This window comes from Argiope bruennichi, chromosome X1, assembly GCF_947563725.1.
Source record: "Argiope bruennichi chromosome X1, qqArgBrue1.1, whole genome shotgun sequence".
NCBI lineage: Eukaryota > Metazoa > Arthropoda > Arachnida > Araneae > Araneidae > Argiope > Argiope bruennichi.
This window is the reverse complement of record NC_079162.1, coordinates 77,792,316-77,804,804: the sequence shown is the minus strand read 5'-3', so window position 1 is coordinate 77,804,804 and position 12,489 is coordinate 77,792,316. Positions and strand designations below refer to the sequence as shown.

The 12,489-nt window shown below is 29.5% G+C and overlaps 1 protein-coding gene across 2 annotated transcripts in view; it reads right to left on the bottom strand.

Moving 5' to 3' along the window:
* LOC129958362 (uncharacterized) overlaps positions 1-12,489 on the bottom strand; it is a 64,535-nt gene that overhangs the window by 33,883 nt on the left and 18,163 nt on the right. For both annotated transcript variants that reach the window (XM_056070794.1, XM_056070796.1), the window contains exons 2-3: positions 3,407-3,466; positions 246-434 (exon numbers count right to left, since the gene is read on the bottom strand). In XM_056070794.1, the coding sequence (XP_055926769.1) occupies positions 246-434; positions 3,407-3,466 (249 nt within the window). The remainder of the gene's footprint in view (positions 1-245; positions 435-3,406; positions 3,467-12,489) is intronic.

Sequence of the window (12,489 nt, the reverse complement as noted above, 5' to 3'; positions counted from 1 at the left end):
AGCGAAAAGTATTTAAAGTCGCTCTCTTCAGGTAAAACCCAGTCACCTGCGGATCCATCTCAGCACGGATTAGACACTTTTCACTGCGTTCTTCCGCTCATAACTCTTAATCATCCCGTTAAACTTATCTTGACCCCAGTTGAAAGTTCAATGACCGTCAAATCCCGTTGATTTATGCGGTTCCTTATCAGTGAAAAATTTTTTGTATGGTGTTTACATCCCAAAGTGGTAAAAATGGCACTTACCACACACCAGGGTTGGACAGCACTGTCCAGGCTCCCTGGCTAAGAAACATCCTGGGGGTGGGGCTGATGCTGAAGGGCACACTCTCAAATAGCAGACGACTACAGCACGGATGCAAGTACAGTTCAAACAAGGCTCTGTCGTTGCCACCTGTTCGCCGTGGGCATAACGCTCGCCTTTATATGCACAGCCTATAAAAGGAACGTTTTTATTTATTCATTATGTTACTTTCGTAGATGCTTCTTTTAGTCAGCATATGGCGATGGAATTTCTTAAAATATGAATATAAGCGTGAAATATAAGACATACCCCAATGTAAGGTGATATTTCAATTTTAGGTAATGTATGAAATAAGATACATTCCTTAAAGGAAATTATGATGGAATTAATTAATGTACAAACGTTTTTAAAATATAAATTTTTATATCAGTGCATAAAGGTATAAAGTACTACACATATAAAGGTTATTTTTTTGTTTTCTAAGTCATTTAATATATTCACCAAATTGGAGGCTACTTTCCTTTTTCGAGCTGCCTAATGGCAGAATTTGGATGTTTAGGGAGCACTTACACCTTAGCTGGCATTCGAACCCAATTACCCCGACGCTCAAAACTCTTGCGCTATCCGAGTTTATCGAACCGGGAAGACACTTTTTTCGGACATTTGCATTCGTTTTCTCAACAATTATATAAAATTTTGTCTTGAAGAAAATTATTATCCAAGAATAAATTTTCTAATTCGTACGCGTTTTCTGCATTTCATATTCTGTTAGAATATTAAATATTTTAATTCGCATTCGTAACCATCTTATTTTAAGAATAACATTTCAATCTTTATAGCTTCATGTAATATTCTCAATTAATCTTTTAATTAATATTTTTATCCAAAATGTGAAAAAAAAACCCCGTAGAAGAGTGAAATTCTGATAGAAGTAATCTAAGTGCCCTTAATTACTTATTAAAAATGTGATTAAATATTTTAATCTGATTTAAAATATGATAATGAGTAATTATTTTTATTTTTATTATTAATTTTATTAAAATATTAGTTCATAATATTAATATATTTTTTAAAAATCTTTCTTTTCACTTCACTTATAAAAGGGTGTTTAAAATTTTTTATTTTTATAATTTTCCTCTTGTAGTAAACACGAATTCTGGTATATTTCATAATTTGTTATTATAAATATTATAGAATTTAAAAATTAAGTATTTTCAATTTAATAACACCATGGTAAATGGTTAACACTATATCCATGAAATCACTATTTATTTAAATTGATGTATTAATTCCTAATTAAGAGCTCTAAAATTATTAAAATACTCGATTGTCTTGAGAACTAATGACGGTGTAAAATTTCAAAACTTTAGGGAATAAGGGAAAATTCGGTTATAAGATTCCTTCCTAACGAATATGAAGAACTTGGAGTTAAGCAAAAGAGTTTAAAGTGGTCTGATAAAAGTCGTGAGTTTTTTTTAAAGCATTTTTTATGCAACAATTTTAGTATTATATGTTTGGCAATAGTCTTGCTATTTCTCACTGTAACGCTGTTTTTTTTGTACAATTTTATATTCCTAGTGAATTTATATCAAAACAATTCTTCTGTTGCATAAATGTTTCAATTAATGGCTTTAGAAAATAAATAAATCAATAAAAACAAAAGGAGGAACTAAAATAAAACAGTGCTAAAATAAAATAAAAGTATATGCAACTTAGCCTTTAAATTTTCATGTTATTTTAGTTTTTATATTGTGGTGTTTTACTGATAGACTTTACAGTCTCAGAGAACTATTACACAGCATTTACGTTCCCACTATGCAAAATAATAATTCTTAAAAAATAATAATGATTCTATGCAAAATAATAATTCTTAAAAAATAATAATGATTCTATGCAAAATAATAATTCTTAAAAAATAATAATGATTCTAGGTAAAATAATAATTCTTAAAAAATAATAATGATTCTATGCAAAATAATAATTCTTAAAAAATAATAATGATTCTATGCAAAATAATAACTCTATGCAAAATACTAATTTCTTAATTTAAGTTTAAATGACGATTATTGTAAATGATTTCTTACAATTCACATCTTCTCCCATCTTGCACAAATATACTTCGTCCCTTAAAAAGTGCAATAGAGAAGGAATATTGAGTGGTGAATCTCACCACTCTCTTGAGTGGTATTGAAAGTGAGTGGTTTATCTGTTTGAATTTGATTATTTTAATTTAACACTCTATTTTAAAGTAATTACGAAGGGTTTTTTTTGAGACCAACTCATTATATTCACCTTTGGATAAATGCTAAGGATAATAATGAATTATTTATGGTATTTAGGACATCACCTTTCTTCCCCAAATTTCCACACAGGGTCAGAAAGCGGATATTTCACTTGGAGAGATGTAACATAGTCGAGGCCTAATTTTGAGGGGCGTCTTCAACAGAATCAGGTGTCGAAACTATGGTCTAGAATCTGAAATTTTGCCACAAGGCCACTGCGGCCCTCAGCTATGGTTCTTGAGACCTTCGAATTTTTTTTAATCTGTGAAGGTCGAGAGTGACTCTTATTCCTTGGTTCTGTTGTATCATTTTTAGGAGTAGATTTTATGGAAACGCTGTATATATCTTGAGATTATTGGAAAATTGAGGAAAGGATCAGAAGGGACACTTCCACAGGGACAAGATTTAGATTTTCATATTTGAAGTTTCGACCGATGGAAGCCGTCAAACATAATTTTAGTACTGAATATTATCTTTACCCTTAACTATCATTTCTGTAAGATGTTCGAATTTTGAAGCAGATTTAGTGTCGTAACAAAAGGGTTATACCTTTCCCCAGATTGGGCTATTCCTTTGCTTCTAATTTTCTTTATAGTGAAGAAAGAAATTCAGAAACTGTAAAATAAGGTGAAATCGAGCTTGAGTTGACAAAAAAGGGCAGTTAAAGGTTAGATAATTCGTTTTCCGCAGCAATGAAAAGTCTTTTCTATGTCGTTATACTTTTACTAATGGATCCACTGTTGCTCCGTTATGTTTTTTTAGTTGGCTTTTGTTTCTGCGCTTTTGTTTGAACGGAAAGGTTGCGGCTCTGTGGCCTGGAACATACTTCAATGTAGACCATTGTGTAAGAAAAAAAAGAAAGAAAAAGAAAGCACACTTACCGGGTGTCGTCGTTCTTTCTGGAAGGCGACGGGTAAGGTCGGGAAACTCGAAGACGGCCGCTGCAAGGGAAGGTTACATATTACTATGAAATACCGAGTGGAACGAATACATGTTTTATATAATAATAATAATAATAAAAAAACGTGCAAATTGGCCTTAAATACTTGAAAGGAAAATCATAAGGACCTTCACTAACAGATATTATTTTTTGTATTGAATTTGTAAGATAAGAAGCCTGTTAAACAATTGTTATTTTTTTCCCATGAAGGCTGAGATTAGTTATTGGAATGATTGATAGTTTTGGATTGTTAACGATATCTTTAAAAGGTTAAAAAATAAATATATCTAACCAAACGGATAAATTCTTTACATGATAAAAATAATATATAGAAATTTTTTGATTTTAAAAGTTGATAATACAAAAAAAAAAAAAAAAAAAAAAATGGTGAGCATTTCCTTTTCGAAATCTCCAATTGATCAAATGAATATGGAATTTTTAAAGAAAATTTCTATTTGTCTGGGCTCAAATAGTACCAGATGTTATATTCATAAGCAGCATTATATTCATACCAGATGTTATATTCATAAGCAGCATTATATTCATACCAGATGTTATATTCATAAACAGATGTAACATTCATAAGCCGTTAATCAAAATGTCATACATAAAAAACCCACACGTAAAAAAGCATGAAAAATTTTGACGTAACAGCTGGAACCATTAGTTAATATGCTATTTTATACCAACATACAACGATTTTAAACTAGGCATTGCTACCCTATAAAAGTGTGTTGTATTAATAAAATGTTTTAGCAAATTTGACGTAAGACTTAGAGATAATATAGCATTCTATGATATTCATTTTATATTATCATGAATATGATGCAGCATCATATATGTTCTGAAATATCATCTTCTTGAGGTAAACTTCATGAAAACTTAGGATGAAATATATGAATTCATTAGCATTACAAACTATTCAAATATATGGTTAAACAAAATTATCCTAAGTCTTCATAAATTGTCTGAAAATGAAGAAAAAAATTGTCAGTATTTAAAATTTTTGCTGCCAATTATTATGATTCCTAACTTTACCCTCTCGCCGTCCTCTATTGTCCACGAAAATTTCTGTTTTTCCTCTGCCTTTCGCCGCATTAGAACAAACAAGAATAAAAACTCATACAAGTAAACATTTACAAAGCGTTTTAAACGTTTAAAAGTTTTATAATGTAGAAGAACGCTTGAAACGCATTACAGCCGCCCTGCAGAAGTGTCACTTGAACGCGCTAGACGCGTTACGGATAACGAAGAGGTTGACGAAATTTTTCAGAAGGTAAGAAGATGGTGATGTAAAGAATAAGGAATGACTGGAAAATAATGTTTTTTTTGCTGAAAAAATTTCACAGAGAAGTCAACAACATTTCAGCCCATCCAGGCAAAGACTTTCCCGTAAACTTACTTTGAGAAATATTTCTCTTTTCCATGATTACTTTATTAAAGTGATGTTAAATATTTATGAACAGGTATAAGATGAAAAGATTGAAATCTTCTTCCCATTTTATGGTGGAGCAAACATCCATATAAATTAATTCTTACAATACAAATAGAAATAGAATTAATAGAAAAAAAAATATTGCGTTCTTAAATGTTCTTGCTACTGTGTTTCTAGGCTTTTGAGAATGAATTTAGAACAATGCTCCCAAAACTGACTGAATTGGTTTTCGGATTATAAATATCTATCGAAGATCTAAAATGTAGACTTTTAATACGCTTGAATTTCTTCGATATGCATGGCAAAAATTTTCTTTATCGATTGACACAAGAAGATTTTAGTAGAAATTTTTTTTATTAGAGATTTTATCCCGAGTAATGAAAGTAAAACATGTAACATATATAAATCAAAATACAGACTGACTGCGCCAATAATTCTTAAAATAGGTAAGTAAAACGTAGCTCGAGCCTTTTTTTTCACTTATATGATATAATTTTAATGTTAAACAAATAATTTTGAAAAGCTTCAGAACCATAATATTTCAAAAAATATGTCTTTGTTCCATTATAGTTTTTTTTAAATGATGTATTTATCACAGTGGGCTGGATTCACATTGTGAAAAGACACATTATCTCAAAGGACTGGATACGCTTTTGCTTTATTGCAATGAAACATTTATCTAAATAGGCACTGAATCAATAAAAAAATAAAACTTTTTTACTCTCCAACACGATACACACACATATTATATATATATATAAGTGTTTTAAAATCTAACTTAAATTTAATTAATTTCCAAAGAATTTGTCTTAATTTAGCCCATATTAACTTCATTCTAAAATATTTTCTTATTTCCTGATCCCATTCCACTTTTTATATTTAATAAAATTGAGAAGCTTTGTAAAAATGCTTAAATTTACGCTTTTACACGCGCCGAGTGAAGCGATAAAAAAAACTGTCTAGCAAGCACATTCTTTTAAAAGATCCCTATGTTTCCCTTATCAAAATCGGCACGGGATGAAATAAAACGAAGTTAAAAATTCAAAGTATCATCTCTGCCTCCGGCCACGACAATGATTCAAATATTATGTTTACATACATACATACATACATACATACATACGCACGCACGCACGCACGCACGCACGCACGCACGCACGCACGCACGCACGCACGCACGCACACACACACACACACACACACACTTACAGATTTTGATAATTAGATTTCGTTTGGAATTTATTACAGATTTCAACTCCAAACAACTGCAATCACAAATCACTAAATATGTAGTTACTGAAGAACGATGATGACTGCATCTAAAGCTTCCATTGCCCGGCGAGAATGTTCTCTCATATACTTTCGCAGTATGAAATATTACGCTTCGTTATATAAAAAAGAAAAACAACTCTGAATTTTAAATTTCTTCCTTTGGATTGATCTTGACCAAAATTTTATACAGATATCCAAGTTCGATAGCAAACTGAATTTCATTTGTGCAACTTGTTGCACTTTAGAATTATCGTGTTCATTTACACGCACATAGATAGACCAACAGACTGTAGACTATTTGACGGATTCGATTCATAATTTAATATAATTCTGCAATTATGATGATAAAATCTCATGCCTAATTTCATTCATTTGTTTCATAATGATTTTGAGCATTTGTCTCCACATATACAAGGACAAATAAACATAAATCCAAAATTGTTGCTTTCTGACTCCGAGAGATAACGTAAATTACGCTTTCCGACATATAAACACTTTCTAATAAACAATTAAATATAATACTTTTTTGGTGGACTCAAGCTGTAGCATAACTGTATTTAATCAATAATATCTTTTTTAGACATGTATCACACTATTTTATTTAATTACATTCTTTAATCAACAAAATAATAGACCTTCGATGAGACAAAATAGATACTCTTTGAAAATGCAGGATATTATGATTTTTTAAGCTTCTTTTCAATGAAAAGTTAATTTGGTTGATGAAGCAATGTTCAATTGTAGTTCTTTAGTTCCATAATTTTATAATCCTTTTTTCTTATGAAAAGGAAAGTAAGGAACATATATAGTTGATTTTATTATACAGGACCCTTTTCTTTCATTATATATAAAGAAGAAAATGATTCTTTCTTTCTGTTTACTTAAAAGACAGTCTCTCTCTTTCTTTTAGCATTTTGGCATTTTTTAACACTTAACATTTAATATGTATATCACGTATTTAATATACGTGACATATATGTGGGATCCACTGGTAAGTAAGCTGGCAAACAAGCAATTGAACCACTTGTTTTTATCGTGGGCTTCGTTCTTATCGTAATATGGTATTGAATATTTTTTATCTATAAATGTAAAAGTAAAACATTTAATTTCAGCAAGTGAAATTTTACGATTCTGCTTGTGCATTCAAAAAGTGCATTAGGAAAGATTCTAAAGGGAAAGAAAAAAAAATGATACACACATGGATAAAATTACAAAAATAGAACAAAATCGTTACAAAATTACAACTTTAGATTCTTACTAATGTAAATATTTTAGAGAAATGTTCTACAGTGGAGAAAAGGTGGAAAGGGCGAAAAATGAAATAAGATTTTAAGAACTCAGAAACCATTAGCATTTTTTTTTTTTTTGAAAAAGTATTAATGCAAGAATTCAGCATTTTATATGAAGAAATAACACAAAGAAATTAGAGCTTAAATAAGTATCTACTTATGAAATCTACAGATGGTTTATTAAATTTATTTTTCATCATACTTTCATTGAATAATATATTAAATAAGTAAATTGTTTGTTTGTTTTTGTATTTGAATAAACTTTCTTTTAGTTTACGCTATTTTATAAATCGAAAAATGCCTTCAGAGAAACAAAAGCATACGAAAAGAGCAGCAAAAAAAAAAAAAAAAAAAAAAAAAAAAAAGTGATTTCCGTGGTTTACTACATGTTTACAAGCATGCAATAAAACCGTGGGAAAGACTCCTGATTTCCTACTCTAAAGGTTTTAGAGCCAAATCGTGAAAAGTAAATAGATTACACAGAAAACTTTACAATAAAGATATTTTTTGATTATGACCTTGGTAAAAGCTAAGTTAAATAGAAGAATGAAAAGGGTGTTAGAATCATTGCAAGGTTTTTCTTTCAACCTTACATTTCTTTGCCTTAGTATATCTTTTGTTGTCTTTAAGAACAAGAAAACATGATTTATTTAATCTAGAACTCAAATTACACCCACTAAAGTAAAAAAAAAAAAATGCAGCACAAACTTTTCAAAATAAGATAAATATAAAATTTATAAATAAAAATTCTAGAGAAAGAAGTGTGGTATTCAAATGGGAAATCCATTAAAAATATTTATGTAAAGCTAACTGCATAGGCAATTAGCGCTACATTAACTTAATAATGATAATTATTGATTTTTATTAACAATGATTTCAATTAATGAAATAATTTTACACAACATTTTTACTATCACAACATTTTTACTATCACAACTAAAGTGACTGAAATATGATGCATCAACATCTAGGAATAAACCCACTTTAGACTGATATTTTAAAAAATGTCTTCCATCATCGTTTTCTAAAATAGCTAAGACACAACATTACGGAGACCTGTTTATGAAGATATAACGACAGGATTTATAAAAATTTTACTAATACAGAGCGGAAAGCGTTGACGCATTATACATTCTCCTGGTCTACGCTTAGTTACGAAACAATGAATGGTTATACAAGGTGATTAGTAAAATCCTTTTAAACCCTTTAAATTCAGAACAGCGAATCCAATAGACAAAGAAGCAATGTGTACCTATATTAAAGCGGCTATAACTGATTTTATTGAGACAGGTTACAGTGCCCCTTGCGGCAAAACAAGGAAAAAACGAAGAATAATTAAAAAAATGAAGGCGATCGACCAAAAAATCCAATTAGAAAAATACATGCTATACCATAATAAAAACACAAGAAAAAGTTTCATAGAATTATCTGTAAAAGTGGCGAAATTATTTACGATTAAAATTATGAACTTTCCATGACTTGAAAAAGGGTTAATTCTAAATTGAGAAACATACACTTCGGTGTTATACAGTTTTTCCGAGTTAAGCAAAAATGAAGTGAAATTTAAGAACGAAGTAAGCAATATTACAAATAAATAGAACTCATCATATAGAGGAGAATACTTTTTCAATTTTTTAAAACGAATCCTTTTTCAAGTCACGGAAAGTTCAAAATTTTAATCACAAATGACTCCTCCAATCTGGCATACTATCGTAATTCAATTATGTTATACTATTTATTCTAAAATAAGCATTCTTCAATACGTTTTTTAATAATGCTCTAATTAGGAAAAAAAAATAGTTGCACGCGTTGCTTTCCTTTATTTAATTTGTGAAATTACTGCATTACTTCGAAAACTAAAACTATTTTTCAAGGTACTTTTATAAATAATTATAAACTAAGATATAAGCTTTTGAAAGTGAAAGGGATTAAGCCTCGTCAGTTGCTAAATTAATCCTCTATTATTTCTATTTAAAACTACTGATTTTAAAAGGAAAAAAATACACCATTCAAGTTCAACTAACAATGTTCATAATCTGTGAATCTTCGTTCAATTTCTTTTAAAATTATTCGAGCAAAGAAACACTTAAAATTCTCCTTCCAGACATTAGTTAAAGAGTTCTTAAGTTCGCATCATTTATCAACCGAAATCATCAGTGCATGATCATAAATCGGAAATGTAATCACATGGTTAGCTGCTTACAACGCCTTAAGCCTTCTGTTTTTGAAACCTTTTATTTCATCTCCTACCGGAAAGAATGGTAATCTAGATCTAAATCATTGACAGAACTGATTTTACATGCGATCTTGAGGAAGGTGTCAATGCTGTTGACCTTCATTCGACAATGATGATGTTTTATCGTGTCTCGAATACAATATGTCGGAAAAAAGTGCTTCCGTTGGGTGTAATTTTCTGCTCCTCAGATGTTTTGCTTGAATTAGAATTCCTGCAAAATTGTAGAGAGTTATCGGAATTCTCTTTCTACCGCTAGACTTGTTGAAGAAGCATTTTTCGTTGCCTAAGAATGGATAGTAATCAGTGCGTAACTGTTCAATCATGTGTCAAAAATCCATGGTTATGGTGACAACGAAGATCCGTTTTCTTGCTAAAGAAAGATATTAAATAATTGACGTCTCGTCATTTTATTTCCACGATTTCCAGATCTGCCTCGGGGTTGATTTAATCAGAAGTATCGTGGAGGATTATCCCCTTTGTAGAAGAGTAGGCGTAAATGATTTCGGAAATTGTAAGGTTTTAAATTTGTAAAAATCTTCTTGTCTGACACTTCAATACCAATGTATTAGAAGGCAAAACTAATCATATACATCATTTTGAAGAAATTTTTGTTGTGTCAGTTAGGAATTCGCTTTTCGATAATAAAAAAATATATATATAAAAAAAAAACGTTATAAAATAATTAAAGCCAGAAAATATTTTTCACTATTTCTAGATTTTCTTTAGGGTTGAGAATCAATTGAAAATTTTCAAAGTATTACTTTATTTGTAGCAGAGTAGGCATAAATCATTTTGAAAATTGAAAATCTTTAAATATAGTATTTTTACTGTCTGATATTTTTTTTCAAAGAGACGTTTGGCGTCTTGTGCAAAATTATTGTGACTCTCCGCTTTAACTATAATATATTGATACATATGCTTAAACCTATATAGGATCAAGGTACGCAAGTGTTTTTTCGATGTAATGTATATTTAAAATACGATAGAAGATAAAATATCGTACGGGATTAAAAATGGTAAATGGCACATTTTTGTTTCATTTCATTTAAACTTGTTAGATCCTAGAAGACGAAGTGTGCAAATTCATAGTATGAAATAAGAAATAGGTGAAATTTACTTTCCTTTTTATTTGGCACCCATATAACATGCGTTAATTTTTAAATTTTTATTTGTATTGCTATTTGTATTTTTTTCTACAGGTTTACATCGGTATTCGTTTGTTCAAATAATATTTCATGGAGGTTTACTACATTTGTAGCAGGGCAGATATAATCATTTGAAAAATTACTTTTTTTAAATCCATAAAAATTTTGCTGCCAGGCACTTTGAGATTGATATATTAGAGAAAAAAAAGTATATGTTTCAAAACTGATCACATATCAATTTGAAATCAGTTTTCAGAAATTAGATGATTAACTTGAAATTTTTTGAAATATCGGCAGTAAAGCGAAGTTTATTATTTTGCTCGCGATACCACTGCTAAAGCTTGCACAATATAGGTCCAGAGCTAGAAAAAGTGGCGCACAATTTATGCTGACTCGACGGTCGAAGTCTGTATGTTGTAATCGTATCATTCAGGAAAAATACTCTTATTTTTAAACTCGCAAAGAAATATGAGTCAATCGTTAGAGAATGGCATTAGGCGTAATGAATTGAATAGATTTATTATGAATTTGTAATAAATTGAACAGGAAAAACCTGTGAAATGTTTTAGAATTCCTTCTAAAGGAATTTTGGAGTAAAATATACATGGCAATTTTTAAGAATAGTATGAATGTATCAGAAAACAAAATAGTACAGAGGTAGTACATTAGAAAAATTTAATTAAAAGAAGTTTTTAGAAGCACAATTTTGCTAGTGTACTAAACAGTGGAAATTTCTTCATTCTATTTTCTAATTTTTTTTGAAAAGAAAGATCTAATGTTTCTCAAACTCACTAACAGGTGAAGTCGTTAAAACGGAATCAAAATTGAATGGATGAAAATAATAAAATATTGCATTGTTATTGACAATAAATATGTGCACAGAATTTCAAATCTCTAGCACACCAACAAGAGAGTTAAAAATTAATTTTAAAAGATTTATTCTCTATGGGTTTTCAGTTTTCAGTAAATACTTTAGGAAAGACGGTTAAAGAAACTGATATTCTTTATTCTTTTCAAAAATTCTCTATAAATTTCATTGTCTTTTTTTTCTTCTTTGCATGGCTTTAATTATTATTACACTGAGACCATGCACCTAAAAAGACTACGAAGACATAAAAAGGAAAAAAATTACTAAAAATACAAATTATTATGTTTATATAAAGTTTATAAATTCAACGAATAATGAACAGAAATGATATGGTCAGAATAAAATATATTACTGAAAAATGACCTGTTTAGACTTCCAAGGGCTCTTGCAACAGAATTTTAAAATTCAACACGAACAAATAATTTCAACAAATTTCATATGTATATTATTACATGAGTCTTTGTGTAACGATTAAATAACAGTTATACGTAGATGTCTTTGAAACGTCCTTGATGATTCTCTTCGTGAAAACTGCTTACTTATTATTTTGTATTTACCGTTTAAGTTCGGTCTCCAGTCGTAAAAACTGGTTTCATGAATAAGTTTATTACAGTTCATCACTGTTTTTTATTGTAATAACCTATAATTAAGAAAGATGAAACATTCATACTGATGATAAAATATTAGATAAAATCTATGAATGTCTATAATGAATTTAGTATACTAAAGTAATCTATAAATATAGGAGTGCAATTGACATAACGTTATATTTCTTATTA